We start from the raw sequence: 27,998 nt of genomic DNA, 5'->3' as shown, positions 1-27,998 counted from the left end.
ACCATTTGATTGCATCCCCACCAAACATCACATAACCTACTCTGGCAATAATACTTTATGGATACAATTTTTTTTAATAATAAATTTAAAATAAAATGAAAAAGTACATCTAATTTATGGATGATAAAACATAATATAGCAAAATGTAGAAACCTAGTAGTATATTTAAATAGTCATGAAAACAACAATTGAGTTGTTTAAAGATTGCTTAAACAAATAGAAAGGCCTAGCATGTTTCTGTATAAGAAAGCATTACAGAAAATGTGCCAATTCTCAAAGGTTAACCTATAGACCTAAATGTAATCGCAACATATCTGTCTTTAGAAAATGACAGATCATTTAAAACTCCTATAAGAACAAACAGAAGAAAGAGGAAAAACTATAATGAGGGGATTCTTGCCTTGTTAGAAGTTATAATATCAGAAAATTATACTATTTGAATGCAAAGTGGCTTGTGATAGAAAAATAGGCACATCAATGAAACAATTAAAAAAATCCAGAAATACAGTATATCCAGATACATTAATTATTTGATATATGATCAAGTTGGAACTAACTTTCTGGAAAACCATTTGGCAATATTAACTAAGCATCTAAATGTTCATACACTTATTCCTAGAATTCTAGGAATCTAAGCTAAGGAAATATGGAGATGTAGAAAAATTTCTTTAGGTTTTTCTTGTTTTCATTTATTATGAAAATAAATGTGGAAGCAGCTTAAAAATCTATACAATATAGATACATATTACAGAAAAATATGCAATCAAATTGGTAAAAATAAAATGTGATTTAAATATAAAAATAGGCTAAATGAAAATAAAAAATTAAGGCGGGAGACTCTAAGGCCAATATTGCAGTTTAAAAAAAAAAGAAATAAGAAAATAATCATATAGGCAAATGCCAAATATCAGCAGTTTTTATGCCTGGGACTTTTTCCTATTTTTTAGATTTTTTATTATGATTAAATAAATATAATCTTATCTGTATAAATATCATTCAAATAAAAATAATGCTTGCTATCTTTTAAGTTCTTACAGAAAGGATATTCTGTTTAACACAAGATACCTTATTCCAGTTATCACATTGCAGTATTTATTTCATTTACCTTGTGCTTCTGTGTTTAGTTTCAGGAAAGAAGTTAAAATCTTTTGTGCATTTTTGTCAAGCAGGCATCAAACTTACCGTTCTCTGTGTTTTAATATCATGCGTAAGGTGACAACACCCAAGCAGAAAAGAGCTATTACCCCTGCAGAAAAACCTAAAATACAAAACAAAATATTAAATGATAGAAAAATGTAACCTACATTGTTTTTAAGTGATTGTGGGGCCTGTTCCTAGTGGTGGGAAAAATGTTATGTGACTTTTTTGCTTATTCTTCTTCAGCCATACAGATACTAAATTCTGAAATAGTTGTATGTGGGCTTACGTTTTGGATTTAATCCAGTTCATATTTATTCTAAAGCAGCAAGCATTTGACAACAAGGTTCAAGTCAAGTTTAGGTTCAGCTTTTCTGTTCTTTTCAGTTTTATTAGTAATATTTTTGTCACTGGAGTGAAATTAGAAGCTCAGGACACCAGGATTCCGTGACTTTTCATACATCATTTAACTCTCAGTTGTGAAATATATTTTGCCGCTGCAGAATAAACGAGTCTGTTTTGATAGTGACCAAATCATGCAAAAGACCAATAGTTAAACGAAAGTTTCATGTGTGGTGCTCAGTAGCTCAGTCATGCCGTACTCTTTGCGACCCCATGGACTGTGAGGTACTTCTGTCATAGAATTCTCCAAGCAAGAATACTGAAGTGGGTTGTCATTTCCTTCAGGGTATCTTCCCAGATGAGAGATTGACCTCACATCTCTTGCATCTTCTGCACTGACAAATGAATTCTTTACCTCTGTACTATATGGGAAGCCCAAACTTTTAGTAAACCTAAACTTTTGAACTAAAAACTGCGAGTAGCTGATCAAGTCATTTGTTTCATCCTATCCAAAAGTGACAGTTTGTGATGTGAAGTGCACATTAAAGAGATGTTATGGGGAGGGAGGTGGGAGGGGGGTTCATGTTTGGGAACACATGCAAGAATTAAAGATTTTAAAATTAAAAAAAAATAAAATAAAAAAATAAAAGACATATTGTCAACTTAAAAAAATAAATAAATAAAAGTCACTGTCTACTAAAAAAAAAAATAGAGCCTTAGAACACTTAAAAAAATACAATTTCTCATGAGTTCAAATGAAGAAATTTAACAGGCAGGATACAGGGCTTCCCTGGTGGCTCAGATGGTAAAGAATCTGCCTGCAATGCAGGAAACCTGGGTTGGATCCCTGGGATGGGAAGATCCCCTGGGGAAGGGAATGGCAACTCACTCTAGTATTCTTGCCTGGAGAATTCCATGGACACAGGAGCCTGGTGTACTACAGTCCATAGGGCCGCAAAGAGTTTGACATGACTGAGTGACTAAGCACAGCACATATCAGTTCTGTTCAGTTGCTCAGTCATGTCTGACTTTTTGCGACCCCATGGACTGCAGTACTCAAGACTTCCCTGTCCATCACCAACTCCTGGAGCTTACTCAAAGCCATATCCATTGAGTTGGTGATGCCATCCAACCATCTCATCTTCAGTCGTCCCCTTCTCCTCCTGCCTTCAGTCATTCCCAGCATCAGAGTCTTTTCAAATGAGTCAGTTCTTCACATCAGATGGCCAAAGGGCTGGAGTTTCAGATTCAGCACCAGTCCTTCCAATGAATATTCAGGACTGGTTTCCTTTAGGATGGACTGGTTGGGTCTCCTTGCTGTCCAAGGGACTCAAGAGTCTTCTCCAACACCACAGTTCAAAAGCATCAATTCTTTGGCGCTCAGCTTTCTTTATAGTCCAACTCTCACATTCATACATGACTACTGGAAAACCAAAGCTTTGGCTAGACATACCTTTGTTGGCAAAGTAATGTCCCTGCTTTTTAATATGCTGTCTAGGTTGGTCATAATTTTTCCTCCAGAGAGCAAGCATGTTTTAACTTCATGGCTGCAGTCACCATCTGCAGTGACTTTGGAGCCCCCCAAAATAAAGTCTATCACTGTTTCCATTGTTTCCCCATCTATTTGCCATGAAGTGATGGGACCAGATGCCATAACCTTAGTTTTCTGAATGTTGAGTTTTAAGCCAGCTTTTTCACTCTCCTCTTTCACTTTCATCAAGAGGCTCTTTAGTTCTTCACTTTCTGCCTTAAGGGTGGTGTCATCTGCTTATCTTAGTTTATTGATATTTCTCCAGGCCCTCAAATTTTACATACATTGTATAAATTACCATTACAAGTTTTATTTTAGAATTTAAGAAAACTTACCGGCAATAAGAGGAGCAAGTGAACCTAAGGAAAATGCAAAATCATGAAAACATTAGTCTAGTTGTAAGGCTCCATGTAGCTCCAAATACCGTGAATGTCCCAGAAATAAACACTCAGATCCCTCTTCTTTAAGTCTACTTAAAAAGATGTATCAGAACATTGAATTATACCCAATCTTTCTTCATTTTTTATGTAACAACTTCATTGGCCTTTAAAATTTTTTCCACTTTAAGATGAGGTAGTTCACTCATGATAAAAAAAAAAAAAAACAATAAACAATAAACTCAATAAACTCAGGGATTTCTCAGATCAGAATGGAAACAGCCATTACAACAGTTTAGTTAGCATATTTTTGGAGGTCCCTGTCATATCAGTAAGCACTTATAAATCAAGATTCAGTAATTGCAGAAGTCTCGGGAGCAACTTCTTTCAAAATACAGTCTGTCTTTTGTATCTGTGGATTCAACCAACCACTAATCGAAAGAAGAATGGAACTGGAGGAATCAACTTGCCTGACTTCAGGCTCTACTACAAAGCCACAGTCATCAAAACAGTATGGTACTGGCACAAAGATAGACATATAGATCAATGGAACAAAATAGAAAGCCCAGAGATAAATCCACACACATATGGACACCTTATCTTTGACAAAGGAGGCAAGAATATACAATGGAGTAAAGACAATCTCTTTAACAAGTGGTGCTGGGAAAACTGGTCAACCACGTGTAAAAGAATGAAACTAGATCACTTTCTAACACCGCACACAAAAATAAACTCAAAATGGATTAAAGATCTAAATGTAAGACCAGAAACTATAAAACTCCTAGAGGAGAACATAGGCAAAACACTCTCAGACATAAATCACAGCAGGATCCTCTATGATCCACCTCCCAGAATTCTGGAAATAAAAGCAAAAATAAACAAATGGGATCTAATTAAAATTAAAAGCTTCTGCACAACAAAGGAAACTATAAGCAAGGTGAAAAGACAGCGTTCTGAATGGGAGAAAATAATAGCAAATGAAGCAACTGACAAACAACTAATCTCAAAAATATACAAGCAACTTATGCAGCTCAATTCCAGAAAAATAAATGACCCAATCAAAAAATGGGCCAAAGAACTAAATAGACATTTCTCCAAAGAAGACATACAGATGGCTAACAAACACATGAAAAGATGCTCAACATCACTCATTATCAGAGAAATGCAAATCAAAACCACAATGAGGTACCACTTCACACCAGTCAGAATGGGTGTGATCCAAAAATCTGCAAGCAATAAATGCTGGAGAGGGTGTGGAGAAAAGGGAACCCTCTTACACTGTTGGTGGGAATGCAAACTAGTACAGCCACTATGGAGAACAGTGTGGAGATTCCTTAAAAAATTGCAAATAGAACTACCTTATGACCCAGCAATCCCACTGCTGGGCATCCACACTGAGGAAACCAGAATTGAAAGAGACACATGTACCCCAATGTTCATCGCAGCACTGTTTATAATAGCCAGGACATGGAAACAACCTAGATGTCCATCAGCAGAGGAATGGATAAGAAAACTGTGGTACATATACACAATGGAGTATTACTCAGCCGTTAAAAAGAATTCATTTGAATCAGTTCTGATGAGATGGATGAAACTGGAGCCGATTATACAGAGTGAAGTAAGCCAGAAAGAAAAACACCAATACAGTATACTAACACATATATATGGAATTTAGAAAGATGGCAATGACGACCCTGTATGTAAGACAGGAAAAAAGACACAGCTGTGTATAACAGACTTTTGGACTCAGAGGGAGAGGGAGAGGGTGGGATGATTTGGGAGAATGGCATTCTATCATGTATACTATCATGTAAGAATTGATTCGCCAGTCTATGTCTGACGCAGGATACAGCAGGCTTGGGGTTGGTGCATGGGGATCACCCACAGAGATGTTATGGGGAGGGAGGTGGGAGGGGGTTCATGTTTGGGAACACATGTAAGAATTAAAGATTTTAAAATTAAAAAAATAATAATAAATAAATTTAAAAAAAAAAAGAAAAAGTAAAATATTCCAGGAAGTTCCAAAAAACAAAGCTCACGCTGTGAGCCCAGCATCTATTTACATAGCATTTACATTGCATTGGGTATTATAAATAATATAGAAATGATTTCAAGTATATGGGAGGATGTGAACAGCTTATATGCAAATACTATGCCATTTTACATAAGGGACTTGAGAATCTGCAGATTTTTTTTATCTAAGGGGGTCCTAGAACCAATTCCCCTGAGGATACCAAAGGACCACTGTATAAGGCTGTGAGTTTTGCACCTTTTAAATCAGTGTTCCTCTCTCTTTATATTCTTTCTTTACTTTCCCAATCTTCAGAAAGTCTCACTTTTACTGCAATAGACCATTGACTTCAAATTCTATGTTACTATACCACTGATCACAAACCTATATCAATTTAAAACACAGGTATCCCTAAAATTGAGGGATAACCGTCTGTCTCTTCTTTCCAGTGAAATAAGTAGAAGCTGCAGAGAAGCTGTTTGCACTTACTGGGTGATTTGCAAACAGCCAAGGGAGGGTTCCATCGGTGATCTTCCTGACACTGGCTCTGGGGACTGCCTTCCAGGGTATACCCGTCTTCACATGCTAAAGTGACAACAGCTCCATATTGATACATTCTTCCAGGCTCCAGCCCATTCTGGATTCCATTTATATGTTCTGGGAAGCTACAGTTCACCTCTGAAATTAAAGGAATCTAATTGAATCTGTGTCATATTTTGACCTTTAACTAAGAATGTAGATACTGCCCTTCATGGAAAGATTTATGAAACCAATTTATTCTATTCTCAGTTAGTAAAACTTCACTGAAATAACACAAAATTATATCCTAGGCATAGACTTTAGTGTCAGCCATCTACCTCAATAACACCCTGGTTATCAAATAACTTTCTTTCTTGTGCTTTAGTCTCTAAACCAATAATGAATAATTTTTGTGGCTTCTTAGAGAAATGATGCAGGATGAGTGAGTGATGTTAAGACTTCTGAATTATTTCCTCAACTTCTACTCTTGTTCTCCATCTCTTCTTAGATGTGAATGCTTCCTCTTTTCTTCTTCTGTCTTTTCAGTGTAGTGGCCAATAGTGTGAGATTCGGGATTTGAACCTAACTCTAGGGCTTTCAAGTTGTTTGACTCTGTATAAGTTATAACTCTCTCCATTCTACTAGGACCTCATTGATAGTACAGGAATAATGACACCAGTCTCACATGGTTCTCATGAGGATTAAATGACAGAAGGCATGCAAAGTGCTCTGTGCCCTAAGTGCTCAACTAATATTTAGTATTAACTCACCACTCATATTTCATATGCACTATTTATGATAGTAAAAATGACATTCTGAAACTTTGATAAGTGTACCATAATCCTACCACCACTTACAGGGAAATATGCTCAAAGAATTATTTTTTAGAAGTATTTTGTCAAATGCACACTTATAACTAACCACAGTGCACATTCAATCTGTATTAGTTGTTTAATCTACATAAGTTGTAGTTGTTTAATCTACATAAAGACTTCATCTTTCCATATTTAAATGACTACATATATGATAGCTCATATAGACTAGGCCTTCAGCCATTTTCTTTATTTTGCAATATTTAGATTATTTCATCTATTAATCCAATTAAATACATTTAATTTAATTAAATACATTTAATTGGATTAACTACATTAATTAAATGTATATAATTAAATGATCCAATCAATGCATCTATTTGGCTATTTTAAGTTGAAAGTACTTAACTGAAAATATCTACTTGGGACAAATTTTATTTAAAAAATAAGAAAACAAATAGAGAACACACCTTTACAATATGGGGCAGGTCGGTTCCAGGTTCCTTCATGTGTGCAAAGAAGGAGTGCCTCTCCCACAAGCATGTAGCCTTGGTTGCAGCTGTACATGATTGACATTCCAGGAGAAAATCGAGTTATGTCTCCACCAGTATGATTTCCATGGGAGATCTTAAATGGACGTTGACAGCCTAAGAAAGCTTAGACATCAATATGAAAGGATTTTTAATTTAGTACAGAGGAACACATAGCCAATACTCTCTGTAGTTGATAACAATACAGAAAGAAGGCAGGCAACAAGCCAACTGATCAGTATCCAAAAATACTCATTCCACCCAAACCAGGCAGTACAGGACAGATTTTTGCATTTCTTACTTATACCATATATGATCTGAAAGCAAATGTCAAAAGTAAGATAATGAAACATCAGTGGTTGCAGCCTACAATTGTAATCTATCAAAAAACAGTAATCTTTTCTTTTTAAATGGTAGAAAGACTGTAGTCAACTGTCACACCTTCAAATATCTACAGGCACAAGGAAGTGATGCCAAGTTATAGAGCACCTATCTTTCTAAAAGTGGCAGCCAATACCTAGTTCAAGCTACTGGTACCTTGCAGGAAAGCAAAGGGGATCCTCACTGTATCACAGATTCACAGTTTATCCTGGGCAGTAGCAATGGGTCTCACTTAAAATAAGACTGCTGTGCTAGACAAAAATAAACAGTTCTGAATTCAGTTCTTGGTTGCCAGTTGGCGTTCTCTGTTGCAGATAGCCACTGACAGGGATAAAACTACCAATGACAACTAAAATTACAAGACAATTAAGTGGGTTTTAAGGCTAGCTCCATTCTCCAGAATACTCAAATGTCTCTTTCTGGCTGATAGCACAGCCTTAAATAGGAAATTATCAATCAATGTTACTGCCAAACATTTGCTGAAAAAGGTATGTGCATTTTTGCCATTCTAAACTAATAAAAATAATAAATTTGGAAGATCCCTTAAATTTAGAAGTTAACCATTATCCTTTCATGTACCTTTTGTCAACATGCTTGGAAAGAAAAGGGAAAACAAAACATGAGCTGAGAAAATAAGACAAGCAAGTATTTTGTAAAAATAACATGGTTACCTAAGCTTTCAACTTGCCTTTCTATAGGTGAAATGACAAGCGCACATTCAAAACCTCTTTTTAAAAATTATATGTAACACCCCATATTTTATTCCTTAAAATATCTTACCCTTTTTGATGCAACTTGGTACACCTGGCACCCATTTGTTGTTGGTATGGCATCTAATCAAGTGACTGCCATTCATGATGAAGCCAGGATTGCAGGCAATATGTAATATGTCATTGTGGGAATATGAAGAATAAGTTTTATTTAGCTTGTGTCCATGCATGACTTCTGGGTTAGGGCAGTGAGTCACAGGATGAGATTTTATGCACTGCGGGGCAGGTCCACTCCAAGATCCATTTCCTTTAGAATCAATTATGCACCGTATACTTTTCTCTCCCAAGAGATCAAATCCTTGATCACATTCATAAGAGACTTCGTTTCCATATCGAAAGCCTCCTGGCAGCTCACCCCTGTGCCTCCCATTATTAATCCTTGGTGGATCCTTACAGTCGATAACTGCAGAAGAGAACAGGAAATTCTACTTCAGCTGGTACACCATAGTGGACAGTCTTCATTCAGATACAAATGTAACTATGCAACTGTGTGTACTGCACATAGCTATAAAGTTGTTTCCTGGAGGAGGAAATGTCAATCCACTTAATTCTTGCCTGGAAAACTCCATGAACAGAGGAGCCTGGCAGGCTACATTCCATGAGGTTGCAAAGTGCTGGACATGGCTGAGTAACTGAGCACACATAAAGTTATTTAAATTTTAGATGCTGGATCATGCTTTCTTTAAAAAAACTTTATTGAATTTTTTGACTCTGTGAATAATACATACTCATTCCAAAATAATTCATAAAATAAAGTATAAATATAGACAAAGGAATAAATACAGCTATGTTTCCATGAAATAAATAGTTTATATTGTTATTTTTTTGATTTTTAGCAATTGACAGGCCTACTGCAAATACAGTCATTCCTCAGCACCCACAAGGGACTGATTCCAGGGTCCCCCATCAGTACCAAATTCCAAGGAGACTTAAGCTCTTTATATAAAATGGCATAGTGTTAGCATTTAACTTATGCACAGCCTCCTATATATTTTAATCACCTCTAGATGACTTACAATACTGAATACAGCATAAATGCTATCTAAATATTTACAAATACAATGTAAATGCTAAGTAAATAGTACCCAGAACATAGCAAATTCAAGTTTAGCTTTTCAAAACTTTCAGGATTTAAAATATATTATATATATATATATATATATATATATATATATATATATATATACATATATTATTTACAGTTGGTTGACACAAAGTTATGAAGCCTGCAAATACAGAGGGTCAACTGTATTCATTTCCTACTTGACAATTTTGTTTCCCACTGCCAGTACTACCTAAATACTAAAACATGTTTTAGATAAACTAAGCTAGAACACATACACTGCTGAGGCATAGATTAGCCCTACAGTGACCTATCCTCTTTACCTCTCTACAATCCCATGGACTTTTTTTTTTTTAACTTACTTTCACAAACTGGAATCTTTTGGAACCAAACCCTATTTTCATCATCTTGACATTTCTGATAAGTGTAATTCTTCATCCGGTACCTAGAGAGAGATTATAATACATTTTCTCTTCTTAAAAATCACATCTCTGAAACCTAGCCTCCTCAAATCACTAATATATAGATACTTCTAAATAGGAAATTTGGCACAGAGTCAAAAGTCTTGGCCCTTCAAGTAAGAAAGCTGCTTTAGACTTAGGGTGCTCCCAGCAAAGACATTTCCACGTCAAGAAAGGACTGAAAAGTTAGAGATGGTAGTTAGACCTTTATAACCTCACATCCTCTGTTAATGTGACAATGAAGAACCTTAAAAGGTAGTCACCAGGACAAATTGAGGCTAGAATTAGTGCACAAAGCAAGATGGAGGCCCTTTATGAGAATGAATCTTACTAACCCATCTTGGCAAGATGTATTAGCTGGTACCACAGGTGAACCAACTGGAGGTTTTTGAACATCTTCTCCCAGAGGTTGGCATTGTGCTTCTAGAGGAGCAAAGTTGAAATTACTTATATGTGCTTGATATAAAAAAGAAAGACAACTCAGGAACTGAAAATACCTTCACACCGAGGGACAGACGGACTCCAGTTTCCTGAAGGCATACAATGAATGGATCTGTTTCCCACAAGCAAGTAACCAAGGTCACAGGTGTAGTCTACAGTCATCCCAGAGACAAAGAGGACCCTATTTCCACCTGTATGCCAACCATGGTGGAGCCCAGAGGGTGGCTGACAGCCTGGAGAGAAAACTTCCCACATAAATACCAACAAAAACTCAAGAACACTAAGTACACAACATTTAACAATAGACAATCTGAAACTTTTAAGCAAAAGAGCAAGCCCTTATTCATTACTGAGTGTTTCCTTCTCTTTTGAAGGAAACTGGCACCTTAGAAACAGATCCTCTGAACTATCTACCCTGACTATATCCCAAATCCAAGGGAGCATTTGCGTAAAAAACATATACAACATGAATAAACTGTTTTAATACAGAATAGGATGGTAATCTATGCCCCTTTGCTTTTTCCCACAACTCTAGCTTTGGGTGAGAGGTAACAAACAAGAATAAACAAATAAATACCTCTGTTTTTTCTCCACTTGATTTTTACCTTTTTCACAAACTGGTATTTCAGGATCCCAGGTGTTATTGGCTTTGCAACGAACCTGACTGCTGCCCCTCAAAATAAATCCATCATCACACTTGAATACCACACTGTCATTGTAGAAATATGGAGCTTCCTTTCCAGATATCTTGTATCCATTTGCAACATGGACATGTGAGCACTGAACAGCAGGGAGGGAGAGTTTACAGAGAGGAGCAGGGCCACTCCAGATGCCTGTCCCTTGATCATTGCTTATACAACGAATTGTGCTCTCCCCAATGAGGTTGTACTTCACTCCTCTCTCTGGCCCAGGGTAACATGTGTAAGTGACTGTAGTTCCATACAAGACATCTTCTGAAGAACTGCCTGTGTGTACTCCATTGTAGATAACAGGAGGTGGTGGGCAGGTGATATCTGGAGGGAGGAAAACTTATGCTACAATTCTGTTTCAGTATTAAACACCAAAGAAAAGAAATGAAGCTGATTATAAATCTTTTATCAGGTTTCCTAGAGAATATGGGTGAGATATGATTATGTTTTGTGTCAAAACTCATCATGCATGTAAAATTCAATCTAAAAGATTTCATTGAAAAAAAATCTTTGCAATGTGTTAAAAGATGTATATAAATATCATATTGTGACTAAAGTTAGATAGCAAATCATTAAGAAAAGGACAATAGGTCAATAGGCAGACAGAATGAAAATCACAGTCACAGAAAACTAACCAAACTGATCACAGGGACCATAACCTGTCTAACTCAATGAAACTATGAGCCATGCCAGGTGGGCCACCCAGGACAGATGGGTCATGGTGGTGAGTGATGACATAATGTGGTCCACTTGAGAAGGAAATGGCAAACCACTTCAGTATTTTGTCTTTGAGAACCCCATGAACAGTATGAAAAGGCAAAAAGATATGACACTTGACCTCCTCAAGTTGGTAGGTGCCCAATATGCTAATGAAGAATTGTAAGTAAATAAAATAAAATAAAATAAAACTCCAGACTTCAAAGAAACAAAAAAAAAAAAAAAGAAAGAAAGAATGAAGAGACAGAGCCAAAGTGAAAACAATGCCCAGTTGGGGATGTGACTGATGATGGAAGTAAAGTCTGATGCTGTAAAGAACAATATTGCATAGCAACCTGGAATGTTAAGTCCACAAATCAAGGTAAATTGGAAATGGTCAAACGAGATGACAAGAGTGAACATCAACTGTTTAGGAATCAATGAACTAAAATGGACTGGAATGGGAGAATTTAGTCCAGATGAATCCCTTAAAAAAAATGGAGTTGCCCTCAAAGTCTACAAAACAGTCTAAAATGCAGTACGTGGGTGCAATCTCAAAAATGACAGGATGATCTCTCTTCATTTCCAAGGCAAACAATTCAATATCACAGTAATCCAAGTCTATACACCAACCACTAATGCCAAAGAAGCTGAAGCTGAATGGTTCTAGGATGCTCTCCAAGACCCTCTAGAACTAACACCCAAAAAAGATATTCTTTTCATCACAGCGGATTGGAATACAAAAGTATGAAGTCAAGAGATACCTGGAACAACAGGAAAGTTTGGCCTTGGAGTACAAAACAAAGCAAGGCAAAGGCTAACAGAGTTTTGCCAAGAGAATGAACTGGTCATAGCAAATATCTTTTTCCAACAACACAAGAGATGACTCTATACATGGACTTCACCAGATGGTCAATACCAAAATCAGATTGATTATATTCTTTCCAGGAGAAGATGGAAAAGCTCTATACAATCAGCAAAAACATGACTGGGAGCTGACTGTGGCTCAGATCATGAATTCTTTATGGCAAAATTTGGACTTAAATTGAAGAAAGTAGAGAAAACCACTAGACCTTCAGGTAAGACCAAAATTAAATCTCCTCTGATTATACAGTGGAAGTGACAAATAGATTCAAGTGATTAGATCTGATAGACAGGGTGCCTAAAGAACGATAGACAGAAGCTCATGACATTGTACAGGAGGCAGTGATTAAGACCATCTGAAAGAAAAAGAAATGCAAAAAGTCAAAATTGTTTCCTGAGGAGGCCTTACAAATAGCTACGAAAAGAAGAGAAGCAAAAGGCAAAGGAGATAAAGAAAGATATACCCATCTGAATGCAGAGTTCCAAAGAATAGCAAAAAGATATAAGAAAGCCTTTTTTAGAGATCATTGCAAAGAAATAGAGGAAAACAATAGAATGGGAAGAAACTAGAGATCTCTTCAAGAACATTTAAGATACCAAGGGAACATATCCTGCAAAGATGGGCACAATGAAGGACAGAAGTTGTATAGACCTAACAGAAGCAGAAGATATTAAGAAGAGGTGGCAAGAATACACAGAAAAGTTATACAAAAAAGATCTTCAAGACTCAGACAATGATGATCCTGTTATCACTCACCTGTAGTCAGACATCCTAGAGTGCAAATTCAAGTGGGCATTAGGAAGCATCACTGCAAACAAAGCTAGTGGAGATGATGGAATTCCAGCTGAGCTATTTCAGATCCTAAAAGACGGTGCTATGCAAGTACGGCACTCAATATTCCAGCAAATTTGGAAAACTCAGCAGTGACCTCAAGAATGGAAAAAGTCACTTTTCATTCCAATCCCAAAGAAAGGCAATGCCAAAGTAGGTTCACACTACCACAAATGTTCACCCACTAGTAAAGTAATACTCAAATTTCTCCAAGCTAAGCTTCAACAGTACTGAACCAAGAACTTCCAGGTGTTCAAGCTGGATTTAGAAAAGGCAGAGGAACCAGAGATCAAATTTCCAAAATCCGTTGGACTGTAGAAAAACAAGAGAGTTCCAGAAGAACATCTACTTTCTTTATTGACTCTGCCAAAGACTTTGACTATGTAGATCACAACAAACTGTGGGAAATTCTCAAAGAGATGGGAACCCCAGACAACCTTACCTGTATCCTGAGAAATTTGTATGCAGGTCAAGAAGTAACAGTTAGAACCAGATATGGAACAATGGACTGGTTCCAAATTGGGAAAGGAGTACATAAAGTCTATATATTGTCACCCTGCTTGTTTAACTTATATGCAGAGTACATCATGCAAAATGCTGGGCTGGATGAAACACAAGCTGGAATCAAGATTGCCAGGAGAAATATCAATAACCTAAGATAAGCAGATGACATCACCCTTATGGCAGAAAGTGAAGAGGAAGTAAAGAGGCTCTTGATGAAAGTGAAAGAAGAGAGTGAAAACGCTGGCCTAAAACTCAACATTCAAGAAATGAAAATCATGGCATCTGGTCCCATCACTTCATGGCAAACAAATGGAGAAACAATGCAGGGAGAGACTTTATTTTCCTGGGCTCCAAAATCACTGAAGATGGTAACAACAGCCATGAAATTAAAATTCACTTGTTCCTTGGAAGAAAAAGTATGACCAACCTAGACAGCATATTAAAAAGCAGAAACATTACTTTGCCAAAAAAGTCCTTCTAGTCAAAGCTAGAGGGCTATGAGTGCTTCCCTCATAGCTCAGTTGGTAAAGAATCTGTCTGCAATGCAGAAGACCCAGGTTCAATACCTGGGTCAGGAAGATACCCTGGAGAATGAAATGGCAACCCACTCCAGTATTCTTGCCTGGAGAATCCCATGGACAGAGGAGCCTGGCAGGCTGCAGTCCATGTGGTCACAAGATCGGACATGACTGGGCGACTAAAGAAAGAGAGAGCGAGTCAAAGCTATAGTTTTTCCAGTAGTTATGTGGGGATGTGAGAGTTGGAGCATAAAGAAAGCTGAGCATCCAAGAATTGATGCTTTTGAACTGTGGTGTTGGAGAAGACTCTTTCGAGTCCTTTGGACTGCAAAGAGATCAAATCAGTCCATCCTAAAGGAAATCAGTCTTGAATATTCATACTTTGGGCACCTGATGCAAAGAACTGACTCATTGGAAAAGACCCTGATGCTGGAAGGACTGAAGTCAGAAGGAGAAGGGGACACCAGAGGATGAGATGGTTGGTTGGTATCACCTATGTGATGGACATGTGTTTGAGCAAACTCCGGGAGTTGGAGATGGACAGGGAAGCTTGGCGTGCTGTAGTCCATGGAGTCGCAAAGAGTCAGATACGACTTAGTACTGAACTGAACTGAATAGGTCAATGAACAGCACAGCAGAATAGAATTAAGGTTTTTTGAGATGGTATATCTTTGTGTTGCAATGGTATGGTAGGTTAGCCAAGAATTTTTATTGTTTATTGAACGTCTACTTTTTGATAGGCAATGTTCTCATCCTTAATGTAGGGATAGTAGCATTTAATTATAACAACTTTGAGGTTTGCAATCTTATGGCAACATTACAGATAAGAGGCACGAGTTCAGAGAAGTTACATAAATTGCCCCCAGGTCAATAAGTAGAGATAGAATCTGGGTTCAGATCCCATTTCAGTCCTCTTTCTCTCCACTAAGCTAGTATACCCAGAATTAAGGATGATGGTTCATACACTTACTGACCTCATTACTCTTATTCTCCCAAATCACATAAGAGAATCAGTAACTAAATGCATTCACATTAAGTGATTGCTATGCTTTGAGTAAAAAGAGGAGGCCACAGAAAGCAAAACTGTGCAACTATAACTATTGACAGAGAGAAAAGAATGGAATCTAATGTTTATAATCCCATAACATGCCTAAAACAAACCTCACAGGAAGCTAGATCCTCTGTTATTCATATTCATTGATCTCACATTGTTCTAGATCCTCTGTTATTTTTCTACTCACCTTTACAAAGACGAACTTCCATAAACCAAGGAAATGTGCCTTGACACTGCTGATAAACACTTTCACCCAGTCGGTACCTAGGGACAAAGAGTCAAGACATTTTGTCATCTGTGGACTATTAGCCTAAGCAAGAGCTATTGGCTCAATAGCACATATTACTCTCAGGACAGGCAACTATAGGAACAAAAATGTAGCCACCATGAACACAACCCATCCACTGAACAGCATAGTTTCCATTAATGGAAAAACAGAGTGATCAGCATGTCCACAAACCCACGAAGAAGGTCTTTGAGATAAACTCTTAACACAGGGCTTACAGTGTACCTAGTGTAGTCTGAGATAGTCCTCACTTACCCTTCATCACAAGAAGAGTTAACATCTGGTCTAATAAATTGGTTCTTGGGTTTTTTAAAGACTTGCTTTCCAACAGGTTCACATTCTGCCGCTAAGGAAAAAAAAGGAGAATGAGAAATCAACTGAAGGCCATCTCAAAACCAAAAAAAAAAAAAAAAATCAAAATTCAGAGCCTAGCACCTTTGCATATGGGAGCAGTGGGTATCCACACTCCATCGGGGGTACAACGTATGGATTCTTCTCCCACCAGCACATAGCCAGGGTCACAGCTGTATTTTATGGATGTCCCAGGGTCAAACCGAACCCTGTGTCCATCTTCCTTTTGCCCATTGAGGATTTTAGGAGGGGCTTGACAATCTAAAAGGAAAGCAGAGAATTTTTCTTATGTAAACAACAGAAAAAACTGAGCCAAAGATATTGATATCAATGCTACAATTCCATTCTGGTGGCAGTGTACAGTACAGCTGCAATCTTGCAGCCCGGTTTTGGATAACTTTAGATCAGTGGTTATCTTTTTTTTTTTTTCTTTCTGCATTTAGACTGCTGTAGATTGTTTTCCATTCCAACTGAGTGCTCCAACTCATTTGCTATCTCTTCCTGTCTTAAGGAATCCTCTTGTATGCTTCTAATGGGAGATTCTGATCTATCTGTAGGGTGGGATTTTGCTGAAGTCTCTTTTAAGAAATCACTGTTAAGACAAGGAAACATTTTCCCCCATGTTTTTGTTGTTGTTGTTGTTGTTGTCGTTTTTTGTTGGTTTTTTTTGTTGTTGTTGTTTTCTTTAAAGAAATGGACAATTTAGTGATCACTAATGTTTTTCCGCCAAGGATACTTCCACAAAATGAATGGCAGACAGTGTTTTAAAAGGCTTCTGTATAACTTATATTCACTATATTTGATATGGGTGGGCTTCCTTGATAGTTCAGCTGGTAAAGAATCCACCTGCAAATACAGGAGAACATGGTTCGATCTCTGGGTTGGGAAGATCCCCTGAAGAAGGGATGGGCTACCCACTCCTGTATTCTTGGGCTTCCCTGGTGGTTCAGATGGTAAAGAATCTGCCTGCAAGGTGGGAAGATCTCAATCCAGGGATGGGGAAACAATGGAAACAGTGACAGACTTTATTTTCTTGGACTCCAAAATTGCTGCAGATGGTGACTGCAGCCATGTAATTAAAAGACACTTGCTTCTTGAAATAAAATCTATGACCAACCTAGACAGCATATTAAAAAGCAGAGACATTACTTTGCTGACAAAGTTCTGTATAGTCAAAGCTATGTTTTTTCCACTAGTCACGTATGGATGTGAGAGCCAGACCATAAAGAAAGCAGAGTGCCAAAGAATTGATGCTTTGGGACTGTGGTGTTGGAGAAGATTCTTGTGAATCCCTTGGACTGCAAGGAGATCCAACCAGTCAATCCTAAAGGAAATCAGCCCTGAATGTTCATTGGAAAGACTGATACTGAAGCTCCAATACTTTGGCCACCTGATGCGAACAGCTAACTCATTGGAAAAGACCCTGATGCTGGGAAAGATTGAAGACAGGAGGAGAAGGGGTTGACAGAGGATGAGATGGATGGATGTCATCACTGACTCGATAGACATAAGTTCAAGCAAGCTCTTCGAGTTGGTGATGGACACGGAGGCCTGGTGTGATGCAGTCCATGGGGGTCACAAAGAGTCGGACATGACTGAGTGATTGAACTGAACTGATTCTTGGTATAATTGAGGGGACTGGAAGCTGGAAAAGGTCCTGCTGAAGTCCATAACACCTTCTCTAATGTTTCTAAAGAAGGAATCAGTAGCATTTATTCTGAACATTGGAATACCCACCCTTTTCACAGACTGGTACTGATGGTTCCCATGTGCCTTGGGCATTACATCGGACTGCCCTGCTACCCTTCATGGTAAAGCCAAATATGCAAGCAAATACCACAGTGTCATTATAGGAATATTGATCTCTCTGCCCAGATGATATTTGTCCTCTTGGGATCTGAGGAGGTGGACACCGAACCTCAGAAACAGAAAGTTCACACCGTGGGGCAGGTCCACTCCAGGTCCCAGTCTTCTGACTATCGGTGGTACAACGGATAGTTCTCTCCCCAACGAGGATGAAGTTCACTCCTTTCTCTGGGCCCGGGTCACAAGTGTAACTGACTGTCCTTCCATATCGAAAGATCACTGAAGAGGTGCCTGTATGTCTTCCATTGAGTATAGGAGGAGGTGATGGACAAAGAATTTCTAGAAAATTAGAGAAAGCATTGATAAGATTACAGCTGTACTATCAACAAAGAATGTCTCTGGTGTTTCTAGATGCCACTCTCACATCCTGGGTTCAGGGACAATAGTGTTTGAATCTGTAATCAATCTGCCAAAGCAGCTATAGCAAAATAATTCAGAAAGTATGATCTAAAATTTTGTTCCTGAATATATCTACTTTGCTGATCCTTTTATTTATTTTACCAAGTATATAATCTCATGTGCATGGCCTGGATGGCAACTGTACATAGCTTTCAGAGAAAAAAATGTTCAGGAACCTTATTTTACCTGAGTAAGCAAAGGATAAAGAGATAATACAAGGATGCTTCAGTGAAGAATATATCCCTTAAAATCTAAAGGTCTCTTCACAGCCTGTGCAAGTCAGTGAAACTTTGAGCCATGCTGTTCAGGGCCACCCCAGAAGGATGGTCATGATGGAGAATTCTGAAAAAATGTGATCCACTGGAGAAGGAAATGGCAAACTACTTCAGTACTCCTACCTTGAGAACCCCGTGAACAGTATAAAAAGATTCTGTAAGATCCTGTATAGTAACAACTGGACAAAAAACTTTCAGTTAATCTGAGAATGAAGTGTCTTGCTGAACCTCTGGCCAAGGAGCAAGTTACAAACTACAGGTACTTAACTTACCTTCACATGCTGGCATCCTGGTCCAAAAAGTACGCTGTTCAACAATTACACACCGACTAGAAAGTGGTCCTTGTAACCGATACCTGGAGACAAAGGGAGGTCATTCAGCATGATTAGGCAAATGAAAGCCTCTATTAAAAATCCAAAATAAATTCACTTAATTTGTGGGCACTAACTTCTTTTTATCAGCATTATCTCACAACCTCAAGCTGTCCATCAACCCTCATAGTTTCACAGTTCACACCATGCACACATAAGTCAAATGAATGAAATCCCATTGAGCCTCTGAACACTCACCCTTCATTACAGGAAAAGTTCACAGTTGCACCAACCCTAAAACTTGTGGGCCTCTTTATCTGCCCATTGAGAAATGATCGTGGAGGTTCACACTGTGCCTCTAAGAAAGCAAGCCAAAGATGAGCAAAATATGGCAAGTAACATAATAGCCCAAATTTTTTTAATATAAATTTATTTATTTTAATTGGAGGTTAATTACTTTACAATATTGTATTGGTTTTGCCATATATCAACATGAATCTGCCACAGGTATACACACGTTCCCCATCCTGAACCCCCTCCCTCCTCCCGCCCCGTACCATTCCTCTGGGTCATCTCAGTGCACCAGCCCCAACCATCCAGTATCATGCACCGAACCTGGACTGGTGATTCGTTTCATATATGATATTATACATTTTTCAATGCCATTCTCCCAAATCATCCCACCTTCTCCCTCTCCCACAGAGTCCAAAAGATTGTTCCATACATCTGTGTCTCTTTTGCTGTCTTGCATACAGGGTTATCGTCACCATTTTTCTAAATTCCATATATATGCGTTAGTATACTGTATTGGTGTTTTTCTTTCTGGCTTAGAAATATATCTACCTAAAGAAACTAAAGACCTCTATATAGAAAACTATAAAACACTGGTGAAGGAAATCAAAGAGGACATTAATAGATGGAGAAATATACCATGTTCATGGATCAGAAGAATCAATATAGTGAAAATGAGTATACTACCCCCAAAGCAATTTATAGATTCAATGCAATCCCTATCAAGCTACCAACAGTATATTTCACAGAGCTAGCCAAAATTCTTAACACAGATAATTCTCAATTTAGAGTACCTTTACATGTGGGAGCAACAGCACTCCAGTCTCCCGAAGACAAACAGTGAATGGTGTTTTCTCCAAGAAGTAAATAACCAGGTTCACAACTGTAGGTCACAGTCAATCCTGGAGCAAAGGAGGCAACACTCTCCCCTGTGTGATGCCCATTGGCAATTGTGGGAAGTGATGGACATTCCAGGGGGATATCTTTACACACACATTAGGAAAAAGGTCATCAGATAACAGTTCCTTCACAGTCTGTATTTTGATTTAGTACATACATCCAAATAAATGATACATGATCTATGGCAAACAGTCATTATTAATATTCAACTCAGTCTTTTAAAGATTAAGCAAGTGTGGTTTAATTATATCCATTTTATATTACAAATAGTACATTATCTTTTAGTTATAAACTTTATGAATTATATTTGCCATGTGAAAACCTTCAATTACCAAAAAATAAAGTCCATTTTTCACTCATACTCCCATTCTACCCTTAAGCCTATCCTATGCTCCAAAAGTAGTATGCTGTTATTTATAAGATTATCCTACCAGATATCAGTAATATAGTTTGTTTTTATCCTATATGCGATACATATACATACGTTTTTTCTGTCTGTGATGCTCAATACATATTATTCAATGCCTTGCTTTATTTGTTTAATAATTTATATAGTTCCATGTCAATACATAGAGGCCTATCTAAGTCTTTATAAAGACTTAATTGTTTTTCAGGCTTCCCTAATGGCTCAGATGGTAAAGAATCTGCCTGCAATGCAGGAAACTTGGGTTCCATCCCTAGGTCAGGAAGATCCCATGGAGAATGGAATGGCAACTCATTCTAGTATTCTTGCCTGGAGAATTCCATGAACAGAAGAGCCTGGCAGACTCCAATCTTTGGGTCTCAAAGAGTCAGACATGATTGAGGGACTATCAAACACACACAATTGTTTTCCATGGTCACCTCATTTGTGACTATCTTCAGAATGCCTCCAAGATTTTATAGATAGAATCATATTTTGATTATTTTGATAGTACAATTTTTGTCAAATATTGCCAGATCCCATAATTACATAACTGAAATTCAGATTTAGAGTTCAAGTAACATAAGTCAAACAAAATAAGAAGAAAAGGAAGAGCTTACAGTAGTTTCTATTCTCAAAGTTGTTGTTCAGTCGCTAAGTCATGTCCAATTGTTTGCAACCCAATGGACTGCAGCATACCAGACTTCCCTGTCCTTCACTATCTCCTGGAGTTTGCTCAAACTCATGTCCATTTTCAAAGTAACTTGATTTTAAATGTTATGGCTTAGGAGATGAGTTTGGAAGATAGTGTGGATCACTCAGAAAGTATTTATAGAAGTCAAAGGGAATGGCAAATCATTTCTGCCATACTACATTAACAGCTCTTATAGATAAATTTTAAATCCATTTGGTGTGTTTTTGCTCTAAGAGCCCACTTTTCTTTTCATTTGACAATACCCTAGATAGACAGTTTAAACTATCCACTTCCCACAGTCCAGACTAACTCTGGCCTCCATCGTTGTGAGACATTCCATTCAATTATTAGGTGTGTTCAGTTAGACTTTTCCATTATATTTTAAAATTATTTGCTCTATTGATGAATGAAAATTTATATCCCTCTACAACTAAGAAGAAAAAAAAAAAAAACAGGAAACTGTCATTTTCACCCATTCCTTTGCTTCCTCCCTCCACCCTTACCATTTACACATTCACACTGTTCTTCCTTCAGAATGACCCCAAACTTAACCTGCACAGAAATGCAAAGTTCCAAGCTCCTGGTTCAATTTTATTTTCATTCTACTCACCACTCTCACAGGTTGGTAATGGTGTCGGACCCCACTTTCTATTTGCTTGGCACCAAACAGTTTTGTTTCCTTTCATGGTGAAATTGGCATTACAGGAAAATGTCACAGCATCACCATGTCTGAATGGTGGTCTAGATGTTTTAGTTCGGTATCCCCCTGGTATTATGGGTTCAGAGCAGACAGAATTTCTATTGTAATATTCACAGATAGGAGGAGCTTTATCCCAGATTCCATTCACATTGTCTTTACTTATACAAAAAAGACGTCTTTCTCCAATGAGGCGGAAGGCACTGGTACATGTGTAGGTCACCACAGCATTAAGAGCTACAGGACCAGAATGATAACTACTGCGTCCATTTTTGATAGAAGGAGGGGGATCACAAAAGATTCCTGCAAAGTAGGAAAGAAAATATGTGGTCACACTGATCATAAAAATAAGATTCAAATTTAGATAAAAGATCCACATATAGGTCATGTCACTGTTTCAGAAATAGATTAGAAATTTGTATAATTTATTTCTTATTCATACTCATTCTAACAACTCGGTAAGAGCTGTCCCTAAGCTGCTAAATTCTTACCTTTCTCTTTATCTTCAGCAAAAAAAAAAAAAAAAAAACCAATTAGGAACAAACAATAACAATGAAACAGAATTTATTGAATAGTTCTGTGTCTAATCAACTTTAATAATGAAACAAAAGGTAAATAGTACCTGAAAATAATGTTAATGACATACTAATTACATGTGTACAATTTGGGCTCAATAGGCCTGGTTTCAAATCCCCACAGTCATTCAATAGCTGCGTGACCTTAGGCAAGTCTCACCCTTTTTAAGCCTCAGTTTCCTAATCTAGTAAGAAAGTAGCCAAAAAGGATAAGTACAATACCTGGAACATGTTAATTATGCAACACATATTTCAAACACAACTGGGGCTATAAATACAGAGACCACATTCTGTCCTGTTACAAAAGATACTGCATCCTCACTGCAAGTCAATTGTCTTCTTTTAATGCTTGTCTCCTTTGAAGAAGCCAAGGGAAATGGTTCCAAATAATATCTTTTATTTACTTGTCCTAGTAGGCATGAAGAATATTAATTGTTTATAGCTGTGTTAATACATGTACACTTTTCCTGAGTGAGTCTCAGAATAAAGGAAAAACTGCCAACCTCTGAAACTTCTGGCTGATTTCCATTTAGCTCCAAGATTTGCTCATCACATGAGGAAGTAGCATAACCATGTCAGTGCATCAGTGCTATTCATTTTCAGCTGCAGTAACTTTTGAGAGCCTTTATCCTTATACACATAGAATACTCAACACCATTTGTAGTCAATTGAATAAAGTTAGTTTTGGCCTGCATTCTAAAACATACAGAAGAGTGGCATATATATGTTCAAAGCATACATGTTGATAGATTTTATAATTGATAAATGCATGAGAACACACCAAAAATCAAGAGGCACAATCCATACTTGATTATGTTTGCTTTCTACTCACGTTCACAGACAGGAAACTTATTACTCCATAGTACTCTCATTCCTTCTGAGACACACTGACTAGAAGACTGGCCATTTAAACGGTACCTTAAACAATAAGGGGCAGCAAATTATCACCAGAACAAACCAATTCTCCGTTACATGGAAACTAAACACTTCATTCAAGAGTGTGGTATGGGGTCTATTTTCTCAAGAATTTTCCTTAAGGAAAAAGTCCAAGATTGCGAATTAGCTAAGTTATGTGAAAACTTCAGACCAGCTAAAAACACAGAGCAAACAGTCCTCATGGTCTGTTCTTTTCTTGAGTTCTTGCTTTAATCTTCAGCATCCAAATGTTAAGATTTTCTTGACCATTAGAAGGAAACAACCTTAGTTCCTAGTGAAGAAAACATCAAAGACTTTGTTTCCTAAGCTCACTTCAAAGAGTCCCTCTTACTGAACCCTCAACATCCATTCAGTCTCCATAAAAGAAACCTTAACTTCTGAGCCTAATCTTTGCTTTTGCAAATGATGAGAGGACAATTCCCAACTTTGGCTGACCATGCACACATTTGGAGAAAATAAATGGGATTCTTTTAATAACAGAATTCTTAATCATAAAAGGTAAAGAAAAGGAGAGAGAAAATCGGAAGCAAAGAAATATAACTGTCTTTAAAGATCACACTTTGCAATGACTAGCTATGGATCACTTTGCACTCACCCTTTATTACAAACAAATGAAACCTCTGCCCCAAGCTGGAGATTAGGAGGAGCTATCACACGACCATTGAGAAGTTGGTTTGGAATGTCATCACATGATTTCACTAGGAAAAAAGAAACAAGGCTGGCACATGAAGAGTCAGGAAACAACTGAGTTTCCTTGAGATGAAATAGACCTTTATGCACCTTCACATTTGGGTGCTAGATGGCTCCACGTTCCCAAGGATGTACACTGTATAGGGTTAGTTCCAATGAGAGTGTAGCCAGGCTCACAGCTGTAGAACACTTCCTGTCCAACTGCAAAAAATTCCTCATCCAATTGGTTATAATTACCATGGTGGGTATGTGGAGGTGGTAGACACCCTGAGAAGAGAACAGGACCAGAGTCCCGTTATTTCTAAAATAACAACTTTCTTCTCTACAGCCTAAGCCAATTTAGGGTTGGCAGGAATTGGATGAAGGTGGTCACGTCAGCCCTCCTAAGTGTAAGGCAGACACTCTTTTGGGTGACACAGAGTGGGGCTGCTATATGCTACATGTTTTAGACATGATGAACTTTGCATCTATCTCCTCTGTATCTCGACTTATGCCAGGAAATATGACCCCTCCTCATCATTTTCCTGTTTTATTTAAATGGATGTCCTCTCACTAATACTGTAGCCAAGGGAATCAAACTATTATAATGCCTTTTTTTTTTTTTTTTTACCACCGAAATCTCCCCTTTCTTCCTGGTCCCCACACCACTGATGAAGAGTCTAAGTCTTGGGGAAGGAACTCCCAGTGGTGCCAGGTTTCTACTAAGTTGGGCATTTCTCAATAAAAGTAGGAGAAAGAGGGGAAATGGGGGGAGTGACTCAGTCTTAATTCTAACCTTATTCCATAAAGGCTACATTTTTCAATAGGAGAATGTATAAAGTTTATAGTAATTTGAATCAAATTCTGATCAGTCAATTTTCCCCACTGGCCTGGCTAATGGGATTAAACAGTTTATTTTATCCTCATTTAAATAAAATCTAACTACATACAATTTTAATCATATAAAAATCTTTGATCGTTGGCTCTGGTACTATCTGCTTTTTTTCTTTTCTTTTCTTTTCTTTTTTCTAAGCGTCTTCTGATTTCCCCTCAGTTCAGTTCAGTTCATCTCAGTCACACAGTCATGTCCGACTCTTTGCGACCCCATGAGTTGCAGCATGCCAGGCCTCCCTGTCCATCACCAACTCCCGGAGTGCACTCAAACTCACATCCATCGAGTTGGTGATGCCATCCAGCCATCTCATCCTCCATTATCCCCTCCTCCTCCTGCTCCCAATCCCTCCCAGCATCAGAGTATTTCCAATGAGTCAACTCTTCGCATGAGGTGGCCAAAGTACTGGACTTTCAGCTTCAGCATCATTCCTTCCAAAGAACACGTAGGGCTGATCTCCTTTAGAATGGACTGGTTGGATCTCTTTGCAGTCCAGGGACTCTCAGGAGTCTTCTCCAACACCCCTAAATTAATGTATATCTAGCTCTGTCCCAGAATATAGTAAATTTCTCATCTCTTCAACATTTAGATACTACTTTCAAACTTTACTTTTAAATTCTTTTTTTCCCCCACTTACCACATCGTCCTATTTAAGCCCCCAAATCATATGTAATTATTTTATATTGTAAGGTTAATCATGTTTCCATTATAAAATTATAATTATCTTTAAATTTTTGTCTAGCTATTGATTGTGAAAACTGATAAACATCTTTTACTATTGTGATTATGCAACTATTATTCACTTAATACCACTGTATCATGATTGGTCAACAGAAAATAACAGAATTCGATATCACTAAAACTACTATTTAATAGAAAAACTTGAATTTACTTTTTAAAATCCAGATACATAGCAGAATTATTTTGGAATTTTTTTTTTTTGAAAAATAAAAATGTCCAAGTATTGCTACTTTTCTCTCCAGAACTCCAGGTGTGTTTCTTTTTCTTTTTTAATATAAATTTATTTATTGTGTTTCTAATGAGCAGATATGCTTAAAAACAACTGGACTATATGATGATCTCTTACTTTTATCTAGTTTGTTGCACCTTTTCTATTTCATATTCAGTGCTCCCATTTCACTTAGTTTATGTTTTTCAATTTCTCCATCTCTTTTTTGTTGTTATTGCTGCTGTTCTTTCTCAAGCCTTTACCAAGCATAGTAGAAAAGCTGTTGTATACCTATATATATGTAGTATTGTAATAAATATATTTTAGAAAACTTATGAATCTTTGTCTAGCTACTTTTAAATTCTTTAACCAGGATATCCAACAACATACACTGCCTTTATCATCCTCTTCTCATAGGTATCCTACATCTATCTCTCCCAAAATCTCATTTTATTTCTAGATTCCCAAAGTTGCAACCCAACTCACCCTTGAAGCACTTTGGCAGTGGAGGATTCCATTTGCTGTTTGGTTGGCACCATACTGTGTTGCTGCCTTTCATGGTAAAGCCAGGCTTACACTTAAACATCACAGAATCATTTAAGGAAAATGAAAGCCTAAATCCAGATTCCACAGCTCCATTTTCAACTTCTGGAATTGGGCATTTGACTACCGGAATACACTGAGGGGGAGGGCTGTTCCAGATGCCAACTTGATTGTCTTTGCTGGTGCAATATATTGACTTCTCACCCAAGAGGTCAAACAGCTTTTTCCCATTCTGTCCAACATGGCAGTGATAAGTAATCACCATTCCATAGTAAAAGTATTCTCTATTGCTGCCGTGAAAGTCTCCATTAGAGATGGTTGGGGGTGGCTCACAAGGAATAGCTTTGGTGGTGTGGTAGGTAGGAAAAGAGAGAAGGCATTTAAATGTTATATCTTCTGTAACAAAACACATGAAAAGATGCTCAACATCACTCATTATCAGAGAAATGCAAATCAAAACCACAATGAGGTACCATCTCACACCAGTCAGAATGGCTGCTATCAAACAGTCTACAAACAATAAATGCTGGAGAGGGTGCAGAGAAAAGGGAACCCTCATATACTGTTGGTGGGAATGCAAACTAGTACAGCCACTATGGAGAACAGTGTGGAGATTCCTTAAAAAACTGGAAATAGAACTGGATATGACCCAGAAATCCCACTGCTGGGCATACACATGGAGGAAAGCAGAATTGAAAGACACATGTGTACCCCAATGTTCATCTCAGCACTGTTTATAATAGCCAGGACACGGAAGCAACCTAGATGTCCATTGGCAGATTAATGGATAAGAAAGCTGTGGTACATATACACAATGGAATATTACTCAGCCATTAAAAAGAATGCATTTGAATTAGTTCTAATGAGGTGGATGAAACTGGAGCCTATTATACAGAGTGAAGTAAGCCAGAAAGAAAAACACCAATACAGTATACTAATGCATATATATGGAATTTAGAAAGATGGTAACGATGACCCTATATGTGGGACAGCAAAAGAGACACAGATGCATAGAACAGTCTTTTGAAATCTGTGGGAGAAGGCGAGGGTGGGATGATTTGAGAGAATAGCATTGAAACATGTATATTGTTATATGTGAAACACATTGCCAGTCCAGGTTCGATGCATGAGACAGGGTGCTTGGGGCTAGTGCACTGGGATGACCCGGAGGGATAGGATGAGGAGGGAGGTGGGAGGAGGTTCAGGATGGAGAATACATGTATACCTATGGCTGATTCATGTCAATGGATGGCAAAAACCACCACAATATTGTAAAGTGATTAGACTCCAATTAAAATTAAAAGAAAAGAAATTAAAAATAAATGTTATATCTTCTGGGAATTTTGTCTTAACTCTTGCAAAACAAATTTCCACTTCACCTACAATTAACCCATATTGCTGAAATTCTGTAAGCTCATCTCAAAGATGG

General features: G+C 37.7%; 1 protein-coding gene across 1 annotated transcript in view; it reads right to left on the bottom strand.

The window, feature by feature from the left end:
* CR2 (complement C3d receptor 2) overlaps window positions 1-27,998 on the bottom strand; it is a 54,346-nt gene that overhangs the window by 6,377 nt on the left and 19,971 nt on the right. Inside the window, exons 10-30 of the mRNA XM_068986402.1 lie at window positions 26,513-26,911; window positions 24,297-24,473; window positions 24,112-24,214; window positions 23,413-23,498; window positions 21,919-22,308; window positions 20,106-20,294; window positions 19,279-19,378; window positions 18,982-19,064; window positions 17,907-18,314; window positions 16,254-16,430; window positions 16,074-16,164; window positions 15,720-15,796; window positions 10,981-11,388; window positions 10,432-10,608; window positions 10,270-10,357; window positions 9,836-9,918; window positions 8,421-8,813; window positions 7,200-7,385; window positions 5,888-6,076; window positions 3,346-3,369; window positions 1,183-1,258 (exon numbers count right to left, since the gene is read on the bottom strand). Coding sequence (XP_068842503.1) covers window positions 1,183-1,258; window positions 3,346-3,369; window positions 5,888-6,076; window positions 7,200-7,385; window positions 8,421-8,813; window positions 9,836-9,918; window positions 10,270-10,357; window positions 10,432-10,608; window positions 10,981-11,388; window positions 15,720-15,796; window positions 16,074-16,164; window positions 16,254-16,430; window positions 17,907-18,314; window positions 18,982-19,064; window positions 19,279-19,378; window positions 20,106-20,294; window positions 21,919-22,308; window positions 23,413-23,498; window positions 24,112-24,214; window positions 24,297-24,473; window positions 26,513-26,911 — 3,904 coding nt within the window. The remainder of the gene's footprint in view (window positions 1-1,182; window positions 1,259-3,345; window positions 3,370-5,887; window positions 6,077-7,199; window positions 7,386-8,420; window positions 8,814-9,835; window positions 9,919-10,269; window positions 10,358-10,431; window positions 10,609-10,980; window positions 11,389-15,719; window positions 15,797-16,073; window positions 16,165-16,253; window positions 16,431-17,906; window positions 18,315-18,981; window positions 19,065-19,278; window positions 19,379-20,105; window positions 20,295-21,918; window positions 22,309-23,412; window positions 23,499-24,111; window positions 24,215-24,296; window positions 24,474-26,512; window positions 26,912-27,998) is intronic.

Source organism: Capricornis sumatraensis, chromosome 14 (assembly GCF_032405125.1).
Source record: "Capricornis sumatraensis isolate serow.1 chromosome 14, serow.2, whole genome shotgun sequence".
Taxonomy (NCBI): Eukaryota; Metazoa; Chordata; class Mammalia; order Artiodactyla; family Bovidae; genus Capricornis; species Capricornis sumatraensis.
The sequence above is the reverse complement of the archived record's forward strand: the minus strand, read 5'-3'. Positions and strand labels throughout refer to the sequence as shown.